Source organism: Falco naumanni, chromosome 11, assembly GCF_017639655.2.
Source record: "Falco naumanni isolate bFalNau1 chromosome 11, bFalNau1.pat, whole genome shotgun sequence".
NCBI classification, from domain to species: domain Eukaryota; kingdom Metazoa; phylum Chordata; class Aves; order Falconiformes; family Falconidae; genus Falco; species Falco naumanni.
In genome coordinates, this window is record NC_054064.1 from 19047910 (window position 1) to 19060014 (window position 12105).

At 47.6% G+C, this 12105-nt stretch overlaps 1 protein-coding gene across 1 annotated transcript in view; it reads left to right on the forward strand.

Annotated features, from left to right (window-relative positions):
• Positions 1-3675: 3675 nt before the first annotated feature.
• Positions 3676-12105, forward strand: part of SYDE2 (synapse defective Rho GTPase homolog 2) — a 30517-nt gene continuing 22087 nt past the window's right edge. The window contains exons 1-2 of the mRNA XM_040610233.1: positions 3676-3924; positions 7392-8120. Of these exons, the coding sequence (XP_040466167.1) occupies positions 3816-3924; positions 7392-8120 (838 nt within the window). The 5' untranslated portion in view covers positions 3676-3815. The remainder of the gene's footprint in view (positions 3925-7391; positions 8121-12105) is intronic.

Sequence of the window (12105 nt, forward strand, 5' to 3'; positions counted from 1 at the left end):
CTTCTTCACTCCAGGGATGTCATTCTCATTTATGCACTTTTTTTTGCAGCTTAAGTTTGACTTTTTTGCTTGCACAGTCATTCACAATTCTCACGTCATCAACTCAGAAAAGATTAATTGATTGGCGAAATCTCAGTCTGTTAATAAGAAAAACTTTTAAAAATGCTTCTCTTTGTACCTTCAGAAGAATACTGCTTTCTATTTGTTTAAAGTCACACCGTTTAACCGGTCCTAAATATTTGCCAATCTCCTAATAAGAAGCCTCTTCGAGTGGATGCAGGCTCTAGTCCCATCGTCTTGAAGTAGCTTCTACTTTTTGCAGAAGGCTGAGTAAAAGGACTCGCGTTCAGCAGTGTGTGCTTTGCAGCTCCTGAACAAAACAGGCTGAGCTGAAAACAAAAGCTCAGCTTTGACTCTTACTCCGCTGGCTCAAGGTAGTTCCAGCCAGATCCTTAACGTTATTTTATCTGCAGGGTTGTGGGTTTTTTTTGTGTGTGATCAATGCCAACTCTATTGGGCAAATACGGGATGCATAGGGATTTAAAAAATATCCAGCTGCCAACAAGAAAAAGTGCTTTGTAACCACAGTTTGGAATGGAAACAATTTTCTAAGATACAGATCAAACTGTGTTTATAGACTCAACTACTGGCAGCTTTTCACCGAGCTATTTCCTGTGTGCCTATTGCATAGAAGAATAATCTAAATGCTTAAACTAACATTTAAAACCGTATAGAACATGAAGAAAATACTGTGTGAACCAGCAAAGGAGACACAATGATGATGAATTTTCTTTTGTTTCCGTAGCTAATACTCATGGGAGAAGGCAGTACTCCACACCAAACATCACCGCCCCAGTTCTTTGCAGGATTTGGTCCTTACTCTGGCTAGCAGCGACTTTTACTGAAATGGCTTTAATTGCTAAGAGAAAGTATCCAGGTAACAAAAATTTCCAAAAATGCCACCTGAATAAAAAGAACTTGCTAAAAGTTACATACAGTTACTTTAAGTGCAGTAAGTTGTTATTCATTAGGGAGCTAATTCAGACAGTCTAAGGCACAGGTAGACAGGAGGAATCTGATTTCCCATTAGAACAGGTGGGAAATCTGCAGGTGTGGAGATGACAGTGAAGGCAGGCATAGACTTCTTTTGTTCACTCAATTTGAAATGGTTGCAACAACTTTTTCTTGCAGAAACAGCCCAGAGATCATCTGCTAGCTGTTTTGAATATTTTCAGTGGGTTTTAATGGAGCAGATTCCCTTTTCCAGACTTCAAATGCATGCCCTTTGGTTCAGGCATACATTTGCTGGTGGCACAGCTAACCTGATAACATCAGTAAGGTCAGCGTAGTTGAGCTGTGATGCCCATGCAGAATTTTACTGGGGATTTTGTCACTGATGTTCTGCTCAGCTGGACTTCTTTCCTTCTACCCAAACCATGTGTGAGCTAGGGAGAATGGCAGTTCCAGTACAAGGAAAGGTTTAGAGTTGGGAGAGTAATATAGGTTGAACAAGAGCTCTGGAGGTCCTCTGGTCAGCCCCAACACAGAGCAGGAGCTGTGTAGGTGAGCTTGGCCAGGGCCAGCCAAGTTTTCAGTGTCTCCAAGGTGGAGTTCCCACAGCTTTTCTGGGCAACCTGTTTCAGCATCTGACTATACTATGAACACCACCACCACCAAAAAGACCCCAACATCAGATATGTTTATATTTTTGTTCTTTGACTGTATCCTTGCAGATCAGGACCGCAGTGCTGGAAGGTATAGTAAAAGGCTTACTTTTACATACTGATTCCAGCCTGGAAATCAGAGGGTTTTTTGGGAATGAAAGCCTAACCACTCAAACGGGTAAGATCAGGTTGGAGGAGGCGGCGTTGGGCTTTGCCTGGGCCCATAGGTAAAAAAGGAAATGTAACTATGAATTGATCTGCTGGAGGCAGATGCATTAATTGTGCACAGTGAGTGCACTGTCAGAAAAGCACTGACAGTTTTGGTTTTATGCATTTCTTGCCTGCTGCTTTGCCTGAGATGCTGCTCCTAACCCAGCCCACGCATGCTGTGATGCGGCTGTCAGAGGGGCAGGATGTGACCAAGCAGGAACAGGGGCCAGGCAGAGCTGTCGGGCCTTGCAGCTCCTCACCTGCACAGCAGTGAGCGTTGGGAGCCTCAGCCACCACCATCTCACCTGATTTTTCCCAAACAAAGGCATTCTGGAATGGTTTTACATCTTGCTCCTAAAATGGTACACAGATATTTCCCAATATGTGTGTTTAAAGGAGCGCAAATGGTTTCAAAAGAAAGGATGGCAGAATGGCATTTCAAGTTGTTGCAATGTGACGTAGGATAACTATTGGGAGATTTATTTTAGATGAAGAGAAATCATAACTACTCTGTAATGGGCTTTTCTACATTGTAGAAGTACAGGTATTACTGGGTTACTACTGGTGGTGTCTCACATATAAACATTCAAAATTTTAACCTAATTTTGTTCTTCAGGAAGATTTCCTTTCAAATGATTGAATCATTAAACCACCCTCAAAAATTGTTAAGAGGGGAAATCTGTGAACGTGTGTGACATTTGTGAGCTGCCGTGGTTTTCCCCAGGACCAAATGAGCGCTTCCTTCGGCCCACTGCGGGGCTGGCCATGTGCCGGGGGTGCTGTGCTCGGGTGCGGGAAGGCTGCATCCCACCTGCCACCGACGGGTAGGAGATGGCGAAGGAGACCCACCGCGAGACAGGTGTGTTGCAGATCGCTTGTAGGACATGTCGTATCCTACAGGTTGCAAAACATATTCCTGAAGCTGCTTATAACAAAACGAAACGCAGGAGGCACGGACCCATGGAAGTGTTCACCAATGAAAGGTGCTGCAGCACTTTATCTGGGTACAAAAATCAGTGACGTGCAGTTCCGTTCCCCAGGGCAGGTTTCGGGGCTGTGCGCTTGCTAATGGAACTGTTGTTCGACGCAGCTGAGCAAGACGCACACAAACCCCGAATTTTCGCCCGCGTCAGCAGCCTGTGCAGCATCCGTGCTGCCCTAATGCCACCTGTCTTCCACCTGCGTGGCATTTCGGTTGGAACACTAGAGTGGCCACCACCGAGGCCAACCTCGCCCCCGCGTTGCTGGCACTGCTCTGGGCAAAGGCTGTCGGAGGGCCAGCCGTGCTGCCCGGAGCGGCCTACAGTCCTGCCGGGGAGCGGGGCTGCCGCAGCGCGGCCTGAGCCCAGAGGGGAGAAATTAGCTCGCAGCCTACAGATTGGTTTCTTGGGGGACAATTACCGTGAGGGGGAAAGCAGCATTTAAAACGTGGATCCCCAGCGCTGTGGCGGGGCAGGCCGTGCGCACGGTGACGGAGGATGCCCGGGTGCAGCCCGGCAACGGTGGCTCACGGGCCCGGGGCAGCCCGGCCACCCGCCCGCGGTGACCCCAGGTGCTCAGGCCGCCACCGGCAGGCACAGCGGTCCCCCAGCCCCGCACCGTAGGGGCCGGGTCCCCTCCGGCGGGCCGGGGCGGCACCCCTTCCCCGACGCGCCTCAGGGGCCGTCCCGGGCGGTGCAGCCCCCGCCGCGGCAGCGGGCGCCCCCTGAGGCGGGGCGGGGCGGGGCGGGCGGCGCCCCCGCGGCGGGCATGCGCAGTGCGCGCGCCCTCTCACCCCGCTCAGCTATGCCAAGTATGTGCGCGGCGGAGCCGGGGCCGGGCGCGCGGAGCCACGCCGCCATGGGGCAGCGCGGCCCAGGGCTGCCGCCGCCGCTGCGCAGGGGGGCTGCCGGCTCCCGCGGGCCGGGGGGCAGCGCCCGCTGAGGGCGGCAGCACCCAGGTATGGCCGACCCGCTTCGCAGGACGCTCTCCAAGCTGCGGGGCAGGAGGTCCCAGCGCGGCGCGGCGGCGGGCGCCGGGCACCGCCACGGCGGGATCTGCGCCCCGCAGGGTAAGTGTGCGCCGCCGGGCCCCGGCTGTCCGCCCGCCCGCGGCCACCCCTTCGCCAGCCGAGCGGCCGGTGCCCCCGCCGCCCAGGGACTCGGAGCCCCGGGGCGCGCCGTGCCCGCTCCCCGGGGAGCCGCGGGCCGGGGCCGCCCCTGGTCTCGGCTCTCGGGCCGGCCCGCAGCGGTGGCGTCGTCGCGGCAGTAACCGCTCTTCCTCTCGGGGTGAGGGCTCCCGCAGCGGAGCCGGCTCTGGGCTCTCGCCCGCGCCGTGCGGGAACCGCCGCGGCTCCCTGCCCCGCGGCCGCCTGCGGCTCCTGCGCGCTGCTTGGCTGGCTTCTCGAGGTGCGTTTGACGGCTTCCAGAGCGGTGTTGAGTCCTGCTGTAGTTCCCCTTAAACTCCTAATTATTTTATAGTTTTGCTAGAAGACTTAGTGGCGCAAGAAAACGCGTTGAAAATAGCCGCTAGAAGGGCCGGGACTTGTGTCCCGGTGCGGGCAACGCCGGTGCGCGGCGGCGCTTCCCCCGGGCGGGGCGGGGGCGGCCCTCGCCCCCTTGGGCTTCACACGCGGCGCCTCCGCGTTCGGACCGTGCCGCTGTTGTTACCGCAATGGCTTAGCTGTTCAGTGTATTTTTAAGTTTTTTAAATGCATTTAAATTTCCGTAGGTAGAGGGGAAGGTGAAGGGGGCACCCGACTCCTTAAATACTGCATTGAAGCCTCGGGAAGGAACCGTTGTCGCGTTCTGTATTTGCACGGAGGTCTGGGCTGCCTTTTTAGCATATGTTAAATGCATTAAAGTACAAATGGACAGTAGGCAGCGTTCTTCTGAGTGAAACTTTGCTCCAGAGCAAAAACTCCGTGCCTGACTCGTGTATCTCTGAAAGCTTTGTATTTATTTAAAATTGGCTCGTTACTGTAACATCTAACGACCTGGAAAACTCACTCTGTGATACTGAACCGCTGGTTGTGCAGATACTTGCATGTTACTAAAATAAACACAGGCATAAGGGCTTTCAGGAGCAGGGCCAAGTTCGAGCAGAGGGGAAGCAACGCTTGCTAATACTGCTAATCGCCTGCAAAAACTGCAGCTGGAAGATGTACGGGTAAGTGCATCATTTGGAAGAGATTCAGTGAACACTTCCAATCGATGACCTCTGTCAGCACGTTGGCTGGGTGGGAGACTGAGAAGGGCTGCTTTTGGGTACGTGTGGTAGCTGGCGTGTCTCTGCAAGCAGTAGGATTACGGGAGTGTGCTGGAGGTGCTTGCTTATTAATGTTTCTGTGGTAAGCTTTTGCGGATGGTTTGTTATCGAGGTACCCGGATGCATGTTGAAAACAAAGGTGAACTTGCTCTGTGCGTTTGCTGCGGCTGAGACCAAAGGGCAGCCAGAGGCTGATGCCAGATGTGGCACTGGGTATATATTTAGGCACCCCGTACTTCTTAGGAGCCCGCCGCTTTGGGAATTGTAGGCTGCCTTAACGGCAGGAGGTTGTGTGGAAGGGCCTGCGTGTCTGTGCTGAAACAGGAGATAATTTTCTTTGTGGAAATACAGCTCTCGGATGCTCCCATCTATTTGTGCCACTGGAGCAGGGGCCGTGCCTTGGGCTGGCCATGCAGAAGTGGAGGGCTTTGAGGTTGCCGTCACCGGCGGGAGGATGCCTGCCCAAGAGGTCACCGATCCAAACTGACTTCTTGGAAATGCAGCCGTAGCCCTGTGCCTGCTGCAGATTGGTTTCCTCTTCTTTTGGTTAGTTCTTATTTGAAAGAGTAGTAAAATTGTGTGAAGGGGAGCCTTTACGATGGCATGCTTACGTTTCCAGGCTCTGGGTGGGGGAAGGAATACAGCTGCTGCCGAATCACTGAAACTTTGCCAGAGATCTGCGTCCTCAGCCCTGCTTTCACGTTTTCCCTAGATTCTGTTAACATGCTGACTTGGGCCCTAGTGTAGCAAAGCACTTCAATGAAGGTGTGTACAGGCTTCAAAACGAGCACGGTTAATTTTGTTAGTTCTTTGAACCAAGTTAATTCTTCAGATAACAAACGGTGTTTATATTGTAGTTTAGCTAAACAAGTAAACCTCGCTTTTAAAATAAAATCATTAAATGATGAATCTTTCATCAAATGAAATGATGGTGTTTCAGATCTTATCAAGGATCTCTTCTATCATTAAAAGTACAAACCTAAAAAAAGGGTCGAAGGGAAGGTGTTCAAGTGACAGTCTCGTTCCTGTCCCCCTGTCTACAGTGAACTTGGCTGGCTTTACAGAGCTGCTCCTTGAGTCCTCCAGAGAGGTGCCCATATTTTAAGATCCATTATTGGTGTGTAAATAATTTTTTGCTGAGAATAATGTTCAAGCAGTATCAAATAGCTGCTTCCAGCTGGAATTTCCAATTGCAGAGGGCTTCGCATGAAAACAAGTTTTCTGTTTTATGAGAATGTAGTTATCCTCATTTAGACTTGGTGGCTGAGCAAACCCTGTCTGGGTTGTCCTCCTCCGCGGAGGGTTGGCTGACCTCCATTCCCTGTTTGTAAGTTGGATGCATTTGCAGCTTTCCTTCCAGTCCTAGCGAAGGGGCCGGTGCTTGCTTGGGCGTGAGGTGCTGTCTTCTTGCCCCCCCCTGGACGGACTGCTGTGGTGCCCTGCAGCCTGCTGGGGGTACCAGGGGTACGGCACTGCTGCTGGTGGGCTGCTTGGGCGTGCTCAGACACGGGGCCTAAACAAAGTGACTTTTTTGATGCATGATTAAACATTTGGCTGTTGCTTTAAAGAAATTGTGTCAAGTTCTGGGAGCAAGTCAGTGGAATTTGATCAGGTGTCGCATGCAGTTTTTGTTGTGTGATAAGGTACTTCAAAACTTCCCAGCATTTCTTCCTCCTGCCTTCCTTTCAAGGTGGTGTGTTTCATTTTATTCCCCACAAATCAGGGGATGCTTCTGTCTTAAGTACAGGATAAAGCTGGTAAGGACAGCCCCTTCTGGAGGTTTTTGTGCAGGAGATATCCTGACCTTTATTTATATGTAAGTCTAGAAGGGAGGCTGTGTGGGGGTTTTTGTAGCCATTTAAGTGGTACATTACATGGAAATCAGGGACTATTTCTTCATTGATGTAAGTAAACTGGAGAAATACTATGTAGCAAATTTTCAAACCAATTCTACCTGAACTTTGCAGGAAAAAAGCAGCTATTTCTATGTAAGTATGCGTGACCTTTCAGCAGAGCTATCTCACTGCCATTTATATAAATTACATGGTGTTAAAAATACAGCCAAACAAGCCTGACTCTATTAATTATGTACTTGTTCTCCTGTGAGAGGCTGATGTGATCACAAAACTAGATTTCAACTTATCTTTTGTCCTCTTGAATGAGGTCTAATGCAGATGCCTTGTGGCAGCGTATGTGTTCATCTGTCAAAAGCAAAACAATAAACTAAATACTTGTCTTTCCCTCTCTTTTTGCCTTTCTTTCTGGGAACAGATTTAATAGAAAATGTTTACATAGCTTCGAGAAGCAGGAAGGAGCCCAAGTCCCCCCAGGCCAGCGAGGTCCCTGAGCACAAGCCGCAGGTGAACAGCATTACTGTTTCTAAGAAACGCAGCTGGCTACAGCAGAGCACGCACCGACCTCCTCCTCGGGAAGAAGATGACCCCTGTAAGGAAACGCACGGGGCCCTTATCCTGGTACCCAAATCTCCCATCCCGCTGCCTGAGCCTGTGGTGCCACGGGCTCCTTCCACATCCCCAGTGGGGCGGCAGCGCCCCACACGAAGCTGTGCTCCTGTGGGTGCCCTACCAAGCACCGCGAGCCCTGCTGTGCCCAGGAGCGCTGCTTTGGACTTTGGTGAGGATGATGATGCAGATGATGAAGGAGAAATATGGTACAACCCGATCCCTGAAGACGATGAGCCTGATTTGCCGAGGATCTGCCTTTCTGCTGTGAATAGCCCTGGTGCTGTGGGCTCTGCGGCTGTTTGGTACCACCCCACCCCTGGGGGTGACTCTGGGATGGCCATGAGTCCCAGTGAGGGTCCCCCACGCTGCACGGAGAGTGTGGGGAGCAGTCGGATGGCTCAGCCTAGCGAAGAGAGTCAGGCTGATGCCGCGCATCCTGGGGAGCACGTGCAGCAGCACTGGCAGAGGTTTGCCTGCAAGGCTCCCAGTGTGCCAGCAGTAGAGGACAATCCTGCCTTTAAGTGCCCTTCAACAGGTAAGAGGGTTCAGGAACATAAAAGTGCTATGTTCTCTGTTTTCTTTTAGAGGAATAATAAATCCTCGTTATGTCTCTTTTCTATTTCTCCCCCTTTTTATCTTTATCAAGCAAACTTGTGGAGTTATCATTTATCAAGCAAAAAGGTGGAAATACATGTCATGTTCATAAAGAAAGACTCAGATTGTGAGACTGATACCTACTAAATGTAGAGCTGCACAGTTTTTTGTCAGTCAGTTTGTTCACGGCATGTCCAGGTGTAGTTGTCCTCTGTGCTCTTGGGCCTCCATCCTGCTGAAGATGAAGGCTTTACAAAGCGAGCTTGCCAAAGGCTGGTAATGTGAGGACAAAGGCTGGCTTTCCTTTGTTAGCTAGTGTCTAACCCTGGCCTTGGATTCCAGCCTCGAAGCTACTTAATGTCTGCATAAGTTTCTTTAACTTGCTGTCTGGGACTTTTTAATAAAGACTTTTTGGAAGACTGTATAAACGCTATTCATCACGTCGCTTTCTGTAATTGCTGTCTTGTTGGCTGTCTCAGGCTAATCTAATAGACTGGGGAGGAGTGGTTTTCACTCTCAGAAGCCAGCCTCTTTGTTTCTTGTTATCTTTGGCTGAGTGTTTGGTAGTCTCATTTCCATAATTCCATTAGCGTGTGAGTTCAACATTTTATTAAAGATTTTTCCCAGCCTATTAAAAAAACACAAACAAAAATAAAGCCACACCGAACAAAAGTAAGCGTAAAAACCCCAACCCTTTCCAGAGAGGTATTATTTTTAATTAGTGATGTGTCTTACATTATCTTGACCTTAACTCTAGTATCCTGTTGAGAGTTAGAAACAGTGTAAACTTCAAGACACAGGGAATTCCATGTTCCCCGGTTTGGAGAAAGTTCACCTTTTCTTTGCACTGCCATTTAAGAGCCTGTATTTCTGTGTGGCTCAGGAGTGAGGACCTGAAACGCTGGCTTTGGAGCCCGGAGCCCACGGCTGGGGTTGGTCTCGCCATCCCAGCAAGGCCCTGGCCCCGCATCCCTGCCGGCCGGCAGCCGCTGTGCCTGGATTCCCAGTGCGGAGATTGCTTCTGGGAATGGGGCTTGTTTTTAAAGGCACCAGAGCAACCGCTGTAAACAGTGGAACAAAAAAACACTTGGTCTTCTCTTCTGGGAGCTCACATTTTGTTCTTTTTGTGGAAGTGCTGCAGATACGAGTGTATTTTTAGTTGCAAAGTGTGTTAAAGTTGTCGGGTGTTTATTTAGAAATAGCTCACTTTATTGCTGCATTAAATAATTAGACCAGTTGTATTTGCTTGCAAGAGGGATGGAATACCATGTCATTAGGTAGATTTTTTTGTCATCTTTGGATCTCTAGGTGCTTTGGAGACGTCAGTAAGCATGGTTATTTAAGAAGGCTGTATATGTGTATCCTGCAAGCTGTTTGAACCCCTGTTTAGGTGGTTAATCTCTCAGTATATAGGTGACTTTTTAAAAAAAAAATCAATCTCTTTATGTAAGAAGAAAAAGGTCAAAATTGTTTTCATACTGAAGAAACGTTTATTTCTCAAAGCAAAATTGCCCATTTAAAGTGTCTCGTGAAGCCAGGAGGAGTGTTATATATTTCACTCGATAGGTTTGTTATGCAGTGAGTTAATTAAGGTACTTTAAAAGCAGCTTTCCTTTTGCATGTATTGAATAGTGATCACATTGAATAGATTAATTGATGATGAAGTGGACCCCTGCTGCTCAGTAATTGGCTTTATTATGGAGAAGTGGCTTAGTTCTTCTTTTTAATCCAGTTAAGGTATCTACAGTTATTTTCAGTCAAATTTAAAATGACAGCTCATCCATACAAAATTGCTGCATGAAGGGCAACATGGCCAATTTAACTTTGTGTTAGGAGCTTGTCTGATTATACAACCGCTATGAAATAGCTGTCTGCAGAGAGCTGGGTATGGTAAGCAGTAACTCCTGACAAATAAGCAGCAATAACTCCTGACAAATAAGCAATTACTGCTTTGGGGGAAAGTCTGCTTACCTTTCTTATTGATAGGAAATTATGTATGTCAATATTGGTTAACATTAGAGTCTAAAGTATTAGATCTTGGGAAGGGTAGACAGAAAATGTGGGGAATATAAAAGCCAGCAAAATGTCTTAGTTGTTCGTTTTGTCATTTGCTGTTTCCTTCTTTGGATAATGGAATCAATTTTACCTTCCAAACATTAAACATTGCTGCCTTATTTGGATTTCCCACTTAGTAGAGGGAAAATGGTCGTGGATTTTTTATTTTTAGAGTCTCATTATTAGACAGAAGATTAAAAAAAAAAAGAATGATAGAATTCAGTTATTGGGGGAATCTACAGCAGCAAGTAGATATTTCTATAAATGTTATCAATAAGATGGATCATCATTGTAGAGGTGCTAATTTGCTCCATAGTCTTTAATTTACACCATTAGTTCCTGGTGTTGATCTGGTTACTTTCTACAGTAAATGCTGTTTGTGTTAATAGGATTTGTCAGGTAATTCCTTAATGAATAATTCTAGACATGATGGCTTTTAAAAAGAAACTGATTAAAAATAAGGCGCCCTATAGCAGAGCTAGGGGAAATAATTCATGTATTTTGTTTGTAGCAAGGATATCAGAGGTAAGAATAAGAAGGTAACTTGGTTCCGAGTTAGTAATGTAGAAACATAGTGCCAGCTCTTGCTCTCAGGTCTGGGAGGAGTTTAAGTGGAAAAGGACCCTGGGTCTCCTTGCACAGGCAAATGGTTATGATTAGAAAATAGGATTATTTTTTTTTAATAAATACAGCATGAAAAATTAGAAATATAGTTTTTTGCATATGTAAAATGTTAAAGTAAATTCTCTTTACAGCTTTTCAGGGTTGAGCTCTAACTGTATGTTTTTGTAGATGTATCGCCTGCAAAATGTTGAAGAAAACCAGCCCTTTATAATGTTGGCCCCTGTGACAGATTTATGTTGTGGAGCTCGGAATAGTGCCTTCTGAAGAATTTGTAATATTTTTGCTTTTGGGGAGGATTACTGTTGGGATTAGTGTCCACCTAATCAGTGGAATCATGTCATGTGTCTGTACCTTGAAGACATCCTGGTAGGACTTACACACTGTAGGTTGCCAGGCTCTGCACTGTGCTTTTGCTACTGAAAATGTACATGTCTTAGCTATCTGGATGGAAAAGCCTGGTAGGAATCACCATAAACAGGTAATTTTTTCCCAGTGTTGTAGGAAGTAAAGATTGATGGCGTATTCCTGCTTAACCCCATTACATGCCAGCTGGAGCTTGGCTTAAATCACACTAAAACTACATTGCTCTTCTCCACTGAGACTGTGACCACCATCCTGGTTTCCAAATACATCTGTTGGGGCCAATGCAGGCAAATATTTTGCATGCTTAAATGTTGCAAATAAGCTCCCAGCAATATACGTATACTGGGCAGCAAATCCTATCTACCAATTTCCTTCCACACGTTGCAAATACTATTTGCTTAATTATTTTTTTCCAGATGGAAGATGCTTTGTGATATAACTCTTTTCCACGTGGAAGGAGCTTTGGTTTAATGATGTGGAAAAGCATTCATGTGAAATATTTGTGTTATGTTTGAGATGCCAAAATGGTTTGGTGTGTGGCAGAAAGGTCCCACTGCTCCCTCTTTCCCCTGCAGACCTGAAGCCAGTTTGTCGATGGGCTTTTGGGGAGTTTGTGTACCTTTTGAACGTCAAAGGCTTATCCATGCATGTGTCTTTGATCCACGGAGTGCCAGTGCCATAACGACCTGCTGGTGAAAAGCAAAAGGGTGTAGCTTTTGTGAAGTGGAAGCAGTAAATTTAAAATAGCTACTGCCTTTTTCAGTTTCTGATTTGTGTCGAGTAACTGTTTATATCTTCTGACTAGGGAAATGGGGGCAAAACTCCTTTTCATGCCACAGAAGACACAGCGAGGGGAGGAAATCTTGGTGGGAGCAGCCCAACTG